This window comes from Heloderma suspectum, chromosome 4 (genome assembly GCF_057233095.1).
Source record: "Heloderma suspectum isolate Gila_16-S chromosome 4, 16-S_ref, whole genome shotgun sequence".
Classification (NCBI taxonomy): Eukaryota; Metazoa; Chordata; class Lepidosauria; order Squamata; family Helodermatidae; genus Heloderma; species Heloderma suspectum.
Window position 1 is genome coordinate 227228003 of NC_139461.1, and position 17456 is coordinate 227245458.

Below are 17456 nucleotides of genomic sequence, written 5' to 3' on the forward strand. Positions count from 1 at the left end.
CAATGAAAGGCCAAGAAAAAAGGTAATAAAATTATTATTGAAAAACATTGAAATAACAAAGAATCCTGTAGCACCTTAAAGAATAACAAATTATGGCATACGTTTTTGTGGACTACATTCCACGTGCAGTGCAATCCTCTGTGTTTCTACTCAGAAGTAAGCCACAGGTAACTGTGTAGAGGATTGCAGCCTTCATCAGATGCATGAAGGATTATCAGTTGGCAGGTGTGTGTGTGTGTGTGCGCGCGCGTGTGCATGCACACACACACAGATGCAGAGAAAAAGTTGTAAATAGTGGGGTCAAACAGCAAAAGGAATGCAAAAGGAGCAGTGCAGAATAAGCACAGTGACCATCTTGAAAAAGGTTCAGTGTCTCCTGAATGAGTAACTATTGTTTAGCTTAGAATTAACAAAGCTGGTGCAGTTTCAAGAATACTGAAAATGGCATATATTTGTTGATTTTCCTGCTAATATCCCCTCCTCTTACTGAGGTCAGCAAAGCTCAGGAACCAGTTCTTTGCCATTTGCAGGATCAGCCGTTTGAAAGTTGCCCTTGACAATTCTGCTATATGAAGGATATAATCCTATATACCAGATGTGCAGAGCCTCATGTCCAGGGGCCAAATCCAGCCTTCCTGGTGTGAGTATCCAGACAGCCACGCCCCCTTCCCTGGCCCCACCCCCTTCTCCCAACCACAAATCATTTGGGGGTTTCCTAGGTTTGTACAATTTTTTCTCCATTCTAAAAAGTTGAAATGCCCCTCCTAAGGCTTACTTACTGGCAGTAAGAACTTTACACTAAAATATGCTTGTATTTTTGGCTACATCCCTTTTGCCTTTGGCCCCACTCACCACTGGAATGCAACCTAACCTTCTCAGAAATGGAATTTGGCCCTCGAGCTGGAAGACGTTCTACACCCCTGGTATACAGAGTTACCTGGGCATAAGTCCCTTTAAACTCAGTGGGACTTATGTCCAAGCAGACAAGCATAGGATTGTACCATAAAGGTTGCAATCCTATACTCACCTGTGAATAAATCCAGCTGTACTCAGTGTGGTTTACCTCTGAGTAGGCAAATGTAGGATAACATTCTCACACACTCTCTCACCGACTTCAGCTCAGTAGCTATATTAAATGTGAGAGTAAGTTAAAATGCTTTCAGTAGAGAGTTTGAATTGTTCTCATTTTTGTCTTAATTATAATAAAAGTTCTATTTTCATGTGTATTTATGAGTTGGTGTTTAGAAGGCACTGTCGGTATAGTGCTTCAAGTGTATATATTGTTCCTAATTATAAGATGCTGGCAAAATAAAGGATGTTATTTAGTAACCGTACAATATCCAAGTATTAATTTAAGATTGCTAATTAGATGCAAATAACCCACTCAAATAGTAAAGAATTATTTCATGTTTATAGCTCTGCAAGTCAATTGTTATAGTGCATGGCAAGCACACTGTGTGGTCAAATTAGGTGGTAATTGCAAGTGCTACCAGTTTCTCCCTTAGAGATCATATGGTACTGAACTCATCCATAGAATCATTCCGCTATTAGCAAATGCCTGGATGGCCACATCCTCCAAAGGAATATATACAAGGTTTTGAGATAACCTAACTGGATTACATAATATCACATAATTAGTGAAGAAAAAGTATCTGGATATGAAGTCTCTCCAGAACATTTATTTTAGAGAATTTCCACCACACCTTTCAGCCCCCCAAATTCCCCAGATTAAAAACACAAAAATACAATCAAAATAATGAGACAAAAAGAAATATGCTACATAATTAAAACAGCAAAATGAGAGTAGCATAAAACTGGGTCAGTTTAAAAACACATTGCAAGAGGAGATTAAGTGCAACCCTGTACTTAATTCTGAGTAGACATGTATTGGATTACACTGTAAAATAGCTTAAAGGCACAGCAGGAAAAAAAAAAGTATTTGCTACCCTAGTCTCCAAATGTGTTTGGGAAATTCTGAATATTAGCTTACAGTTGAGTCTGACTACTAAATATTAAGGGAAAGCCCGAAGACCTCTTCAATTTTTGTGTGCAGAGAACACGTAGTTTACATAGAGGGAGACAGTTACATACATATTTAAACCTATACCTGACTTAGGGTGCAATCCTACAGCTGCTAGACAGGCATAGAATTTTTCATTTTCTGGGAACCAAGCTTGGAGCCAGCGCCCCGAGGTTGGTTCCTAGAAGACTGCCCCTCTGCCCCCTCCCCCACCACCTCATAGGCAGCACGGTTTGTCCCCAGCTCTGCGCTCAAAAGAGCAGCACAGAGCAGGGGAAAGGGGGGCATTCCTGGGGGTGGCAGAAGCACTGTTACGACGCTTCCTATGCACTGTCTCGCCGACCCTTACCCCGCTCCGAGGCGCCCTGGCTAGACAGCTGAAATTGGCCATCTAGCTGCAAATGCGGGGTGGCCAGAGCACAGAGGAGAAGATCCCCCCCCCCCCCGCCGTGCTCCACCTGCCCTGCTTTGGATAGTTGGTCGCCTCCAAGTTCAGAGGAGGACAACTATCCCCATAGGGGATAGTTAGGTACTTTTACTGTATGTACTGATACATTTAAACCTATTTCAGAGGGCTTAGACACCAAAGTGACTTTGTATAGGAGAGGACTGCAGGTCTTAAAATATTGGGAGCATTTCATCTCAGAATTTGAAAGTACTGGCATTAACTGTGTTTAATATAAGCATGTTGCCAAAGCTTCTTGAGAATATGATATTATGAATATGATAACTAGATAGTCCTAGTTGAAAGCCAGATGCTCGTAACAAAAAGAAGAAAAGGAAACCTATGAAGAATTTCAAGGTCTTTAGAATAATTAGACAGAGAGTTCTCTCAACCATTGCCTGAGTACTGCATTTAAGTATGCACTTAGCAGTGAATTAGCTGTCTTTCCTTTGGGCTGAAAGCCAACCCTGGGCAACTCGGAAGGTGGACATTGTCTTGCTTTATGAAATCTTAATACAATAGAACACAGTTCATAATCTTGCACTCCAGAAATCTTTAGAATGTATTAACTGTTGTTACTCTGATCTCACTATTTTGTTTCATTGGTGTTTTAATACAGTTTTATTGGTATTTGCATGTATTGGTTTGGTAACATTAGTGGAAAGGCAGTATACAAATATTATTAATAAATGTAAACATACACTTGACACCTTAGGAGAACACTTCATGCATCTGAAGAAGTGGACTCTAGTCCAATGACACTTAATAAGATCAAGAAAGTGGTTTACAGCGCAACCCTACACATGGCTACTCCAAAGTAAGCCTCTTTGAGTTCAGTGGTGGTTACTCCCAGGTAAGTAGATACAGCTAAACATACTTTCTAGGGGCAAACCCAATGAATTCAATGGGGTTTACTTTTGTGTAGACATGCCTAGGATTTTTTTTTTTTAACTCAGGCGACTGGTGCAGAGTGACTTTGAAATACTTAATTTTTTGAAATTGAGTTAAAATTTTTGAGCGAGAGAGAGAGGAATCTTAGAATTTATGGTTTGTTTGTTTGTTTGTTTATGTTTCAGTTCTTTTTCACCATTACCACAACTTAAAGGCTAGCAAATTTTTTATTTCAACCAGGATGGAAAACACACTTGAGAGTAGGTAGGCGCTTAATAAGATATTTCAAAATCCACACTGCTTTAATACCTTTATTAGGCCAACTTAAAGATCATCCCTCAAAATTGTGCAAGCCTTCAAAATTCCCAGACCCCTCATTCAGGCAAATATATTATACAAGGCAAGCGGGGGTGGGGAGAATGACTCGATGATGAAGTCATTTGTTTGCAAATCCAGATTAGTTAGTTCCAGGTCTAGTGTGAGAGAAAGAGTCTGCAGGTCATGTGATGGTTACAGGAGGGCTCTGCTTCCCCTGGTCATGCTGGGAAGAAGGGGGGGGGGATGCTGCATCTGCTATTTTGGGGAATATAAAGTCTACCTACTCTCAAGTGTGTTTTCCATCCTGGTTGAAATAAAAAATTTGCTAGCCTTTAAGTTGTGGTAATGGTGAAAAAGAACTGAAACATAAACAAACCAACCAACCAACCATAACTTCTAGGATTCCTCTCTCTCTCGCTCAAAAATTTTAACTCAATTTCAAAAAATTAAGTATTTCAAAGTCACTCTGCACCAGTCGCCTGAGTTAAAAAAAAATCATCCTAGGCATGTCTACACAAAAGTAAACCCCGTTGAATTCATTGGGTTTGCCCCTAGAAAGTATGTTTAGCTGTATCTACTTACCTGGGAGTAACCACCACTGAACTCAAAGAGGCTTACTTCGGAGTAGCCATGTGTAGGGTTGCGCTGTAAACCACTTTCTTGATCGCTTAGAGATAGTTTTAAATATGGACAACGGTATATAAATCTATTAAATAAATAAAACAACTACAAAAGCTGCTTATTACAACCATTCGCCCTCTCCACGCCCCCTTTGCTTCGTCTTTACTACGAGCTCGGCTTCTGCTGCTTACACGCCCACGACTTAGGGACTAGAGCCGTCGTTCCCACCGCCCTAACGCTCCAGCATATACCGCTGTAGACATCCGTGCCAGATCATTGGTCTGTGTTCCTATGACTGACAGCTTGATGACCCACCCTGGGAGAGCCCATCTTTAACACGGGCATTTTGAGCGCCCCAACTGTACATTTTGTATCCTTAAAAGGCAAACTCCAAAATTCACTTTTGGGGGGGGGGAAACCTTGAATGAATAAACGTAGGGGAAACTCCATTCCACAATAGCCTACTTTAGCCCTTAACGGAGAGGTACCGCTTTGCCCCACCCTACCTAACAGCAATGGTTTACCCTGCTCCCGCCTCCTCAGGCTGAGCGTGTCCTATCAAAGTCGGCCTGTGCTGACGGAGCCTAGGACTTGCTGGCGTGTGGCACGTGGACGCCCAGCGCGGCTCTGATTGGTCAATAGTGGGGGTTCCGGTCCTTGGCACCGGCCTGCGGCGGAGGGCTGGAGTTGCCGGGCCGCGGGTTGGCCCGCGGTGGATGCGGAGAGGCGCCGCAGCTGTCTTGTTGCGCGCGAGCCCGGTGGCGAAGCAGCTTCGAGCCCTCAGTAGCTGTGGTCGTCGTGACCATCAAGCCGGACCCCGAAGGAGCCTCGCCGCCGCCGCCGCCGGGCCTCCTGTGAGCCGCTCCGCCGCCGCCGTGACAGCCATGCCGGGCAGGGCCAAGGCCTCGCCTGTCTGCGGCCCCGACCAGCCTGAGGACTTGGAGGGCAGCCGCGGGGCTAAGGCCGGCGCAATCCAGGAGGAGGCGGATGGGGGAGGCGGCGGCGCCGCCACTACCGCCTGCGAGTCCAGCCCCAACGTGGGGGATCCGGAGATCGTCAAGTCCCCCAGCGATCCCAAGCAATACAGGTGAGTGGTGGGGAGGAAAGGTCGCCAAAGATCGTGGGAGAGGTGGGCTTGCGCTAAGCATCTAGGCCAGCCTTCCCCTAACCCGGCGCCCCCCAGATGTGCCCGGAAATCAACCCTGAGTGCTCATTGGAAGGACAGATACTGAAGCTGAAGCTCAAATATTTTGGCCACCTAATGCGAAGAGAAAACTCTCTGGAAAAGACCCTGATGCTGGGAAAGACTGAAGGCAAAAGGAGAAGGGGACGGCAGAGGAGGAGATGGATAGATAGTATCACGGATGTAATGAATATGGACTTGAGCACGCTCCGGGAAAGAGCGCAGGACAGGAGGGCCTGGCGTGCAATGGTCCATGGGGTCACGAAGAGTCGGGAACGACTGAACAACAACAACAGTCCCATCACCACAATCCTGAGGAGTAGTTCAGGCACATCTGGAGGGTGCCAGTTTGGGGAAGGATGGGAGAGAGACAAGGGATGGCGCTCTCCTAGGTGGGACATCCTTAAATACAGAGGGAAGGTGTATATTTTTGGGTTCCTTGCAAGAGGAAAAAAGGTGGGATATAAATGCAAAAATAAATAAATAAATATATGCCTGTGCTGTTTTTTGTTTTGTTTTAAAGCCATCTAAACTAATGACCATGGCTGCATCTTCACTGATAGTACAGGAGTTACTGTTGGCCACAAGCTTAGATGCAGTTAAAGGGGTGAGGGTAGATAAATTCTTGCAGGATAAGTCTTTTTAAAGATGGGTCTTCTAGCCTGGGTCATCAAGCTGTCAGTCATAGAAAAACAGACCAATAATTTGGCACAGATGTCTATGGTGGTAGTAGCCTTGTTGGCTGTATGGAGCCTCCATGTTCAGATGCAGCATACCTCTGAATATTAGTAGCTAGCTGAGCAAGCTGGGTGATGAGATCTATTTTCATGGCCTCTTTCTCGGCTTCCCAGAGGCATCCCATCAGCTTCTGTGTGAAACAGGATGCTAGATTAGATCAGTTTTTGTCTGATCCAATCCAACAGGACAGTTCCCTTGGGTCAGTTGCCACCCATGGTGGCTCAGTTCTATAGCTCTTGATGAGACCTCTTCATATAGAGTTAGTGTAGGAATTAGAGTGTTGGACTTGATAAAATGGGATGTAGTCCCAAATATGCTACTCTTGAGTTTCTTTGAAAAAGAGCAAATACTGCAAATAATCAACCTTCAGTCTGATCTTGTACATCTTTGCTTTGAAGTAAGACTCACTGTGTTGATTGGGCATATTTCCAGGTAAGTATGCGTACGACTGCATCCTTTCTGCCCCAAATCCAAACAATGTTAATAAATGGGTTGCACTACCTAAGGCGGGCTGGGGAACCATTTTCTGTTGAGGGCTGCATTTCCTCCAGGGTAATCTGACTGGGACTGCATGCCAGTGCTGGGTGGGGCCGGAACCAAAAGTGGGTGGGACCACCCTTTTCTCTCTCTTCCTCTTTGACACTCCCTTCTGTCTCCCTGTAAGCCCAGTGAGCTGCCTGGGGCAGGTCAGATTGCTCTTGACAGAGGTCTGAACTGATCACTTTCAGAGGGCTTTTGAAATTAGGCTGAAGACCACAGGTTTCCCACTTCTGACATGAAGCTTCTTCAGAAGTAGCTCCACATTGAGCTAATGGAATAAAGAGACAAAATTTCAGGATGTTGAAAAAAATATGTGGCTTTATTCCAAGAAGTAGCCCTATGCATTTGGGCCTTAACTATGGGCCTGATTAGTGAAAGGAGAATGGGATCAGCTTTTATATATAAATGTCTGCAGAAAAAATGTCTGAAAAAGCTGAATCCTAAGACTGGCGACCTTACGCCATATTATTGTTTTTTGTCTGGCCATCACATGGCCATGTGCTTCAATGGTGTGAAATTTTCAGCAGATGTTCTCTTGCAGACATGCAGTTGACTTGTGCTTTGTGTCTATGTGAGCTGAGAGTGGTCTGATTGCAAAATGTTTTGGTTCCTTGGGAACGGAGGACTGCTTCTCAAATCACAGAAGTTCACTATATAACCCAGGGGTGGGGAATGTGGGGCCCTTCAGATGATGTTGGACTGCAACTCCCATGAGCCCTAGCCAGCATAGCCAATGGTGAAGGCTGATGGGATTTGTAGTCCAACTGGAAACTGTTTATGCCACACATGTTACAAGGCACACCAAATGTGAAGTGGACCTCATCCAAAAATAAAATGTCACCAAGGCTGTGCATGGACTATATTTTTAAACAGCCATAGATCATGCTGGTCGGTACTCTTCATGACTTTACCCACTGTTTTGCCATCCTTGCCAGCATCATGTTGTGATCCATTGCTCAGTCTACAATGAGACTACTTCCTTGAGAAGCCCATATAATTTTCTCACAGTACCTCTCTCTATATCCAGCAGTCAATCTTTAGGCTTTGCCTTGATATTTTTGCTGGCTCTGCTGCCAAAGTGAAATTGACATGGTGATTCACCAGATTTTACATTGAGACTGGTCAGTTTCTGCTCTGTGTAAATCTCTTCTTTGCAGGCTGACCACCCCAAAGGAGTACTTTGGCAAGAAGAAGAGGCAATCGCTACCACAAGATGTTGTGATAGCCACCAACTTAGATAGCTTTAAAGGGGGTTTAGACAAATTAATGGAGGCTAAATCTATCTGTGGCTGCTAGCCTAGTTCCTATATTCTACTTTTTGGTTAAAAACCTCCAAATATCTCTGAAGGCTTCCAGGATTCATGTCTGAGTACTAGGTGTTGAGGAAAGAGAGAGATGTTGTCTACATGTTCTGCTAGTGGGTTCCCCATGGGCATCTGGTTGGCCACTGTAGGAAACAAGATACTAGACTAGATAGGTATTTGGTCTGATCCAGCACAGCTCTTATCATAGAATCATAGAAAAGTAGGGTTGGAAGGGGCCTACAAAGCCATCGAGTCCAACCCCCTGCTCAATGCAGGAATCCAAGTCAGAGCATCCCTGACAGATGGCTGTCCAGCCTCGTCTTGAATGCCTCCAGTGTGGGAGAGCCCACCACCTCCCTAGGTAATTGGTTCCATTGTCGTATTGCTCTAACAGTCAGGAAGTCTTTCCTGATGTTCAGCCGGAATCTGGCTTCCTGTAACTTGAGCCCATTATTCCGTGTCTTGCACTCTGGGATGATCAAGAAGAGATCCTGGCCTTCCTCTCTGTGACAACCTTTCAAGTACTTGAAGAGCTCTATCATATCTCCCCTCTGTCTTCTCTTCTCAAGGCTAAACATGCCCAGTTCTTTCAGTCTGTCTTCATAGGGCTTTGTTTCCAGTCTCCTTGTTGCCCTCCTCTAAACCCTCTCCAGCTTGTCTGCATCCTTAAAGTGTGGTGCCCAGAACTGGACACAGTACTCCAGATGAGGCCTAACCAGTGCTGAGTAGAGGGGGACTAGTACTTCCTGGGATTTGGAAGCTATGCTTCTATTAATGCAGCCCAAAAGAGCATTGGCCTTTTTTGCAGCCACATCACATTGTTGGCTCATATTCAGCTTGTGATCGACAACAATGCCAAGATCCTTGTCACTTGTAATGTTGAGCCACGTATCCCCCATCTTGTAACTGTGCATTTGGTTTCTTTTTCCTAGGTGCAGAACTTGGCATTTATCCCTATTAAATGTCATTCTGTTGTTTTCTGCCCAGCGCTCCAGTCTGTCCAGATCACTTTGAATGTTGTTTCTGTCTTCCAAAGTATTAGCTATCCTGCCCAATTTTGTGTCATCTGCAAATTTGATCAGCATTCCCTGCACCTCCTCCTCCAAGTCATTCATAAAAATGTTGAAGAGCACTGGGCCCAGGACTGAGCCCTGCGGTACCCCACTCGTTACTTCTCCCCAGCTTGAGAAGGCCCCATTGATAAGCACTCTTTGAGTCCGATTCTGTAGCCAACTGTGGATCCACCTGATCATTGTTTCATCTAGCCCACTTTGAGCTAGTTTGCTCATCAGGATATCATGGGGCACTTTGTTGAAAGCTTTGCTGAAGTCGAGGTATATGATGTGTACAGCATTCCCACGGTCTACAAGGGAGGTGACTTGATCAAAAAATGAGATCAGATTCGTCTGGCAGGACTTGTTTTTGACAAATCCATGTTGGCTTCGAGTAATCACGGCATTGTTTTCAAGGTGCTTCCAGATGTATTGCTTTATCATCTGCTCCAGAATTTTCCCAGCGATTGATGTCAAACTGACTGGTCTGTAGTTCCCAGGTTCCTCCTTTTTACCCTTTTTGAAGATAGGGACAACATTAGCCCTCCTTCAGTCATCTGGCACTTCCTGGCTCTTTTTAAAAACAATTGTGATTGCAGTATTGCTCATCTAAGGAAAGGGAAAAGAATACAAACCACCCTAGAAAGAATAGATTTTATTTCTTTCAAAAGAGTAGGGAAACTGATGCTGAAAAGTTCTGCAAAAATTGCCTGTCAGTTACTGAAAAGAAATCCATTTGGGGCATAAAAGAAAATGGTTAAGCAGGTAAATTGTAACAGATGTCCACTGATGTCCACCAAATAGCTGACTTCTAAGATTTACAATTTGAGGAAGGAATTCAGTAAGGATAGGTTATGCAATTAAACCTGTGTAATATAAGAATTGTGTTTTGTACCTCCTTGGCACCTACAAGGAAAAAATGGCGTGTGATGCTCTCCTGGCCCCCATCTTCCATGTGCTGAATTGTGAATGTGAGGCACTGCACTCCTTTTCACCTTGCAGGCACCCCTCTTGGGAGGTGCCACAGAAGCAGCTTACATTTTGAATCTGAACAGGTGAGGTGTAGCAGGCAGGCTCCTTGATGGCCCTGGGACTGGAGAGCAGAAGGGAAGCACAGTCTAGCTTCTGCCAGCAGCCAGGGGACTTAGGGCCACTGGGAGGCTGTACCCCCTGTTTCCAGGAATAACATCATGACATGGGAGGGCAGACCAACCTGGACAATCCATGGGACAGAGAAGGGGCAGGTGCAGAGAGTTCACTTCCCCCCTCCCTGCTAGAAAAAACACTCAGCTCAACCCATCTAACTGTCTGTTGCCATGGACTGCAGAAGCAAGGGGAAAGGTGGTCCCGTCTGTTGGCAAAAGGAACCAGAGTCACCAGTTGCTATTCAAGGAAGAACACCAGCAAGGGAAGACCAGCCTGGCCCAAGCTAGATATAAATACGTGCCTATAGCTCACTGCTTTGTTCTGGCTTTGAAGAACTCATCTCTCACCTTTTACTTTTTCACCCAGTCTCTTTCCCTTAGGTGTCTTGTTATTTTAGTTTGTAAATCTGATGGCAGGGCCTGTCTCTCTCTTTGATTGATGTGAGCTGCTTTGGGAGACAATAACTGTCTGAACAGCAGGATAAAAATACAAGAAATAAATCTGTGTTCTAGGTCTTAGCCTCAAGATGAGGCTGGACAGCCACCTGTCAGGGATGCTCTGACTTAGATTCCTGCATTGAGCAGGGGGTTGGACTCAATGGTCTTGTAGGCCACTTCCAACCTTACTATTCTATGATTCCCCCACCACCACCCTAAGATTTGTATCTTAATTCTTACTATCCTGTCTACAGCTGTACAGGATGTCCTTCCCAATACAGAGTACTTCATTTACAACAGAAACAGGCATGCCATCCTTAGTGTCTGGTATTAAAATGTAAGAACCAGTCAGTCTTTATTATGGTCATTCCGGTTACAATACAGAGCTGAAATGACAGAACAAAAACTGTTTAGCTAATACAGTCATAAGAATTAATGTCAATTATATAAATGTCAAATATTTTTGGGTTGGCTCCAGAGTAGTGCTTGATGGAGTTCTGTTCATGCTGGAGGAAGGAGGTGAGGAAGTGGTCTTTACAATGCCTCCTGAAAAACTGCTCTGGAGGCTAGGGGACCCTCAGAGCAGCATGAGAGCTGACACAGCAGGATGGAGGAATCAGCAGGAAGCCTCTGCCAGATGCTGGTGGTTCCTGTGAATGGAAGGAGCCCTCACGTTCATGGAATGACCAGACTGGATCCAACCCATTAATGTTAAAATCTATTCAAAAAAGAGAGAATGACTGTTTACCGGATCTGATGACTTGAGTGAATAGTTCATTACAGGGGCCCAGAGTAATTATGGCAAATTCAGGAATGCTACATTTACATTTTGTCTGTAGAGTACTGGGAACTAACAGAAAGGTTCAATGTTTTGATTATTATACACATACTTTGTAGGTACATCAAGCTCCAAAATAGCTTATGTGTGTTGCTCATTTCGGACTTGAATAATCCAGATGGTAGCCCTTGTGCAGTGTCTTCTGAGGGAGAGGATGACTCTGAAGAAGACACTGATGAAGATGAAGATTCTGGAGCAGAAATTGAAGATGACCAAGAAGGATATGATGATGAATGTGGTGGATATGATGAGGATCTTGATGACCCTGATAGTGAATTGGAAGAGCTAGGAGATAAAGAGGAGACAAGGAAGAGGAACTGTACAGAAAAGCAGGTACGTCTAATTAATTTAGACTGAACAATGATTATGGCTGGCTATGAACTGATATTGACAAAGAATCAGAGGACAGAAAAGTACCTTGCTACTACTCAGGCCTTTTTGAGCTACAGTAATGCCTCATCTGTGGCAAGCAATATTCCAGGTCTGTGCTACAGTCAGCAGGGTAGGGATGCAAGAGATTGAAACATGGCAGTGATACTCCCCCACCCCATCCCCTTCTCCTGGTCATCCCCAAACCAGGACCATTTCACTATTGCAGCACAGACACATTTTGGCATCTTTTAAAGAGAGCATTATTTTTGTGTGTGCCTTTTCTAAACCACTTGATACTTGAGTAGCCCACAGCAGTTCTGGCATTCAGGTTCCTTTCTGTCTTGTATAGAACTGAGCAGTTAATCCATACTTTCAGTGATCCTTGTAGATTCTTTTTTCTGGGGAATTCCGTAGTTTTATACATAAGCTGGTGATGTTTTTCTAAAACATTCTCTCTGTGTGTTTTTTTCTTCTTCCAGTCTGCAGCTGCACTTTGTATTGGTGTCGGCAGTTTCTCTGACCCTGAAGATCTGCCTGGGTTGGCACATTTTCTGGAACATAGTATGTTTTTGTTTAAGTTTCATCTTTCTATACTTTCATCAAAAAGTTGCTGCTGAATAGTTTTACATCTGTGATGGTTTTTAACCCAGAGGCTCGAGAATTAAGCCATATTAACATCCCAGTTGCATACAGGCAAAATTAAATGTAGCATATTGCTAGAATAGCGATAGATACCTATAACTAGGGATGGCGGAGAATTCCACCACAGACCCCAGTGAGGTCGGATTCTAAATAATCCCCCCCCCCCCCCGGATTCCGTGGCAGAATGGAGCACTTACTTCTGCCTCCCTCTCCCTCTTTGGACGGATCCTGCTTGTGGCGATCCTGCGGAGCCACCGGCCAGCTCCGGAGCACCAACGATACAACTGCCATTGCCATATCACTGGCTGAGGGGGACTGTCTCCGGACGCAAATGGTGTCCAGTACACCATTTGCGGCTGTAAAGGTCTTAGTTTAAGGTATATGCAGCCATTTACAGCTGCATTTACCTTAAACTAAGACCTTTACGGCCGCAAATGGCATACTGGACGCCATTTGCGTCCACAGTCAATCCCCCTCAGCAGCGATACGGCAATGGCGGCCTTATTGCTGGCGCTTTGGAGCTGGCCAGCGGCTTTGTGGAATTGCCACGGAGCCGGCTGGACAGGATTCCGGGGGGAGGAACGGATGACCTCCCCCCCACATGGGCAGATTCCCCCCGGAGCAGCAGGTAGGGAATCCGCCCATCCCTACCTATAACACCCATTTTTTAAAAAATCAGAAACAGCCCCACACAGCCTGTGATGAAACTAACCTAGGCGGGACCCTCTACACCAAATGTGGAGCAATGCCCTTCTTATTGGGGAATTCCTATTGCTATAGCCACCACTTGTGGAGGATCACACCTCACCACTGGGCAATCCCTTCCTTCGCTTCCACTGCCACCATTCAACTATACCCATTTATTTAATATATGCCTTTTCCCTAAGGTAGCTGGTCATTAGGCATGAGACAAACAGATCAGAAGTACAAGGAAGGTAAACAAAGCTATATATTATTTTATTAAAAAGGAATTAAGCAAGAAAGATTATTTAAAATTGCTGTTACTTTACAAATAATGTTTTTTATGTTACTTTAAAAGCAGAGCTTCTGTATTATTACTCTCACCACCAGTCAGGTGTTAGAAGCCCTGGTTCATAACCCTAACCATACGCCCTTATCTGGACAGAGATAGCCTAGCTACAGTTATCCATGCTCTGATAACTTCTCGTCTGGATTACTGCAATGCGTTATACATGGGGCTGCCTTTGAAAACGGTCCGGAAACTTCAGCCGGTCCAAAATAGGGCAGCAAGATTGTTAACAGGGACTGGCCTGCGAGCTCATATTATGCCAGTACTTTTCCAGCTGCACTGGCTGCCAGTCTATTTCCGGGCCCGATTCAAAGTGCTGGTGTTAACATTTAAAGCCCTTAACGGCTTGGGGCCAGGTTACCTGAAGGATCGCCTCCTCCCATATGTGCCTGCCCAGACCTTAAGATCATCGTCAGCGGCCCTTCTCCGTGAGCCCCTGCCAAAGGAAGTGAGGCGGGTGGCTACTAGGAGGAGGGCTTTTTCTGCTGTGGCACCCCGGCTCTGGAATGAGCTCCCTAGTGAGGTTCGCCTGGCGCCTACATTGTATTCCTTTCGGTGCCAGGTGAAGACCTTTTTATTTTCCCAGGCATTTTAGCTTTCTAAATTTTTATCTTTGCTGTTTTAAATCTGTATTTTAAACTCCTGCACTGCTGCTAGATTTTATTGTGGTTGTATTGTTATATTGTGGTTTTAATGTTCTATATATTTTAAATTGTTCTATTGTGTGTTTGGTTTTAATTTTTGTGAACCGCCCAGAGAGCTTCGGCTATTGGGCGGTATAGAAATTAAAGAAAGAAAGAAAAGAAAGAACCATACTTAAGCCAATTCCTATATCGAGCTCCACCCTAGTTAACAGGCCTAACAATGAGGGCTTGAAAAGCAGTCTTCTCTCTGGTCAGGTTTGACTTCCACCTGGAACTTTTAAGACTGTTCACCAAGCTTCTCCTGAAGTCTTTAGTTTGGTCCAGCAGCTGCTCTGTCTTCAGATCACTTCCACCAGCTGACCCTCAGGCTTCTCCTCCTTCCTCCAAGTGCTGCTGCTGGACTCTTCTTCTCCTCACTTGCTGATCTTCAGCTTCTCCTCACACCCTCCCAGCTCTCAGATTGGCTTCCTGGTCTTGCTGCTGCCCTTCTTCCTGGCTGATGTCTTCCTCAGGCTCCCCAGCCTCTCATGAAGACACCACCTGATGACTCTCTTTCTCAGCCAGAACTCTCTTAGGCAAACTCTCCTAGATGTCTCTCAACAGCTCCGTATATTTGCTCCAGTCAGAACCCTCCAGCCAGTCAGCTTTGATGTGGCAAATATTCCCTCTCACAACTTTTGTTTAAACTTGGAATGAGTGGACATCTTTAGAATGTTCAGGTATTCTCCAGTCAGATGGTACCAGTTTTGATCCTGCCTTCCCATATATAAAGACAGAAACCTGGCCTCACCCCTTCTCAATGGTAACAGCAACTGCCAGTCCACCAGCACACCATGTTTACAATGCTCAAGCCTTGAGCAAAAGATACAGATTTTCCTCTTGTACTATTAACTTCTTAAGTCTTTTGGGCATTGAAACATAACAGTTAAACTTTTACCTCAGTTTTACCTCAGTTTTTTCACACAGCCCTTTAACCCTTCTGAGCTCAAAATAGGAGTTTGCCAAAGATATGCACACAGCTATTTCAGTTGGTTTCCCGTTCTACATCCCCAAACTGTAATTGGACTCATGGAATTTCAAGAGCGGTTTGGGGTTCCCTGCAAAACAAAAATGTAGGGACATGTGGAGAATGTACCTGCATGCCTCTCCAGATAGGATTTTATGGCCACATAGTCAGACAAGATCAGTGGGCTTTCTTCTGAGTAGACTTGTATAAAGTTCCACTGTATATGGAGTTCTTATCACTAGAGGGAGAGGGTTTTCTTTAATATTTGAACAAAGACATTCTTTGTTACAGAAGTCTATGAATTTGTGAAAATGTGCTTGTTGAGCAAATTAAGAGATTTGACTGTAATTTACTTCTGCATTCCTAACACGGTGAAAGGTAATCCTAGGTTTTGATCTCCACTAACTACAGTTCTATAAATATTGTCTACACAAAGAAAAATCCAGTTACACTTATAGCATGGGTAGTCTTCTTGTGTTTGTTTTAAGTATTCACTGGCTGGGCATGAAGTACCATGTCACTAACTAAGATTCAGTACTTCTCTTAATCTTTCTATTATTGTATTTAGTGTCTGTGGTTGTGAGTAAAGTGCCTAATATTCGGTTTGTTTATAGGGCATTTTTTTGCAATACATTTTTGAAATCTAGTCTGAGAAGAAATCAGGTTCATATAGGAGGAGGCCACCTTTCAGATATCCTGGCCCCAAACTGTTTAGGCAAGGATGCACAACCTTTTTGGCCCCAAGGCTTGCATGGATTGTAGGTTGGGGGCCGCACACACTTACCTTTACCTTAATCTCAGCATGCAGGGATGTAGAGATCAGGGGATCTTGGGAGAGGGTGGGGCTAAAGCCTCGTTCCCCAGTGATCTTGATCCAATTGCTGTTTCCTTACAAGTTTAAAGCCTCTTTCTCCCCCACAGCCATTTTGATCCAGATCATTGTTTCCCACCTGCTATTTTCCCAGCCAATGGCTGATTCATTGGGCAATGGGGAAAAGAGGGCAGGGTACACCAGGGTTCTCTCTGCAGGATTCCCATTTGTGGTTTGGGGCTTTATAGATAAGAACCAGAACCTTAATTTAGGCCTGAAAATAAATTGGAAACAAGTGTAGTTGATCTAAGGCCAATGTAATATGTTCTATAAAATGTATACCAGGCAGCAGTTTGGCTATAGCATTGTGCACCTGCAGTTTCTGAGCATTCTTCAAGGGCAGCTTCATGTAGGGCACATTCCTAAACAGGAAGTGATTAAGGCATGCATGACAGTGACCAGGTCTGCCTCCTCCAGAAGGGGGTGCAAATGGTGTACCAGCTGAAGCTGGGCAAAGGCACTCCTGACCACAGCAGCCATCTGGGCATCCAGGACCAATGCTGGATCCAAAAACACCCTGAAGCTGCAAAACTCCTCCTTTGGAGGGAGTGGAACCACATCCAGAACAGGCCATATTTCCAATCCCAGAATAGCTTGTCTATTGAGCATTCAAATTTATCTCGGGTCTCAGTTGAGCATCAGCTTGTTAGCCCACATCCAATCCATCATTGCATTTAATTCACTGTTTCCACAGCCTCCTTTGCATCAGTTGAAAAAGTGATAGAGTTAGGTATCATCAGCATAGTAATAAGACCCAGTGCAAAACCCTGGAGGACCTCTCCCAGTGACTTCATGAAAATAGTAGAGCAAAGGGGATAAAATAGGGCCCTGAAGAACCTCATTGGCCAGTCTTCCCCAATCTGGTGCCTTCCAGATGTTTTGGATGACAACTCCTGGCCATTCACTACTTCAGCTGAGGCTGATGGGAGTTGATGCCCAAAACATCTGGAGAGCACCAGGTTGGGAAGGCTGACATAAGCCAACACGCAAGTGGTTGACCAATAGTCCCCCAGCTCTTATCTTCTGGGAGCATTCAGCCAAATAGGATCACGGATGGACACTGTGCTGATGCAATGGTGATGCAATATAATTTCTTTGCTATCAGTGCTACTCAGTAGGCCTTAAAATGGGAGCTAGTCCATGTTTGATTGGATTCATCCTGAGCCTTTCTCATAAGAACATAAGAAGAGCCTTGCTGGATCAGACCAAGGGTCCATCTAGTCCAGCATTCTGTTCACACAGTGGCCGACCAGCATTGTTCTGGCTGTCTACTTACACGTTTCATCACTCTAAGCTCCGCAGAAAACCAATTTGTTCTTCCAGTGCTTGATATTCCACATCTCTTTACAATAATGGAA

At 44.7% G+C, this 17456-nt stretch overlaps 1 protein-coding gene across 1 annotated transcript in view; it reads left to right on the top strand.

Moving 5' to 3' along the window:
• Positions 1-4957: 4957 nt before the first annotated feature.
• NRDC (nardilysin convertase) overlaps positions 4958-17456 on the top strand; it is a 49888-nt gene continuing 37389 nt past the window's right edge. The window contains exons 1-3 of the mRNA XM_084852505.1: positions 4958-5382; positions 11593-11866; positions 12385-12466. Of these exons, the coding sequence (XP_084708631.1) occupies positions 5012-5382; positions 11593-11866; positions 12385-12466 (727 nt within the window). The 5' untranslated portion in view covers positions 4958-5011. The remainder of the gene's footprint in view (positions 5383-11592; positions 11867-12384; positions 12467-17456) is intronic.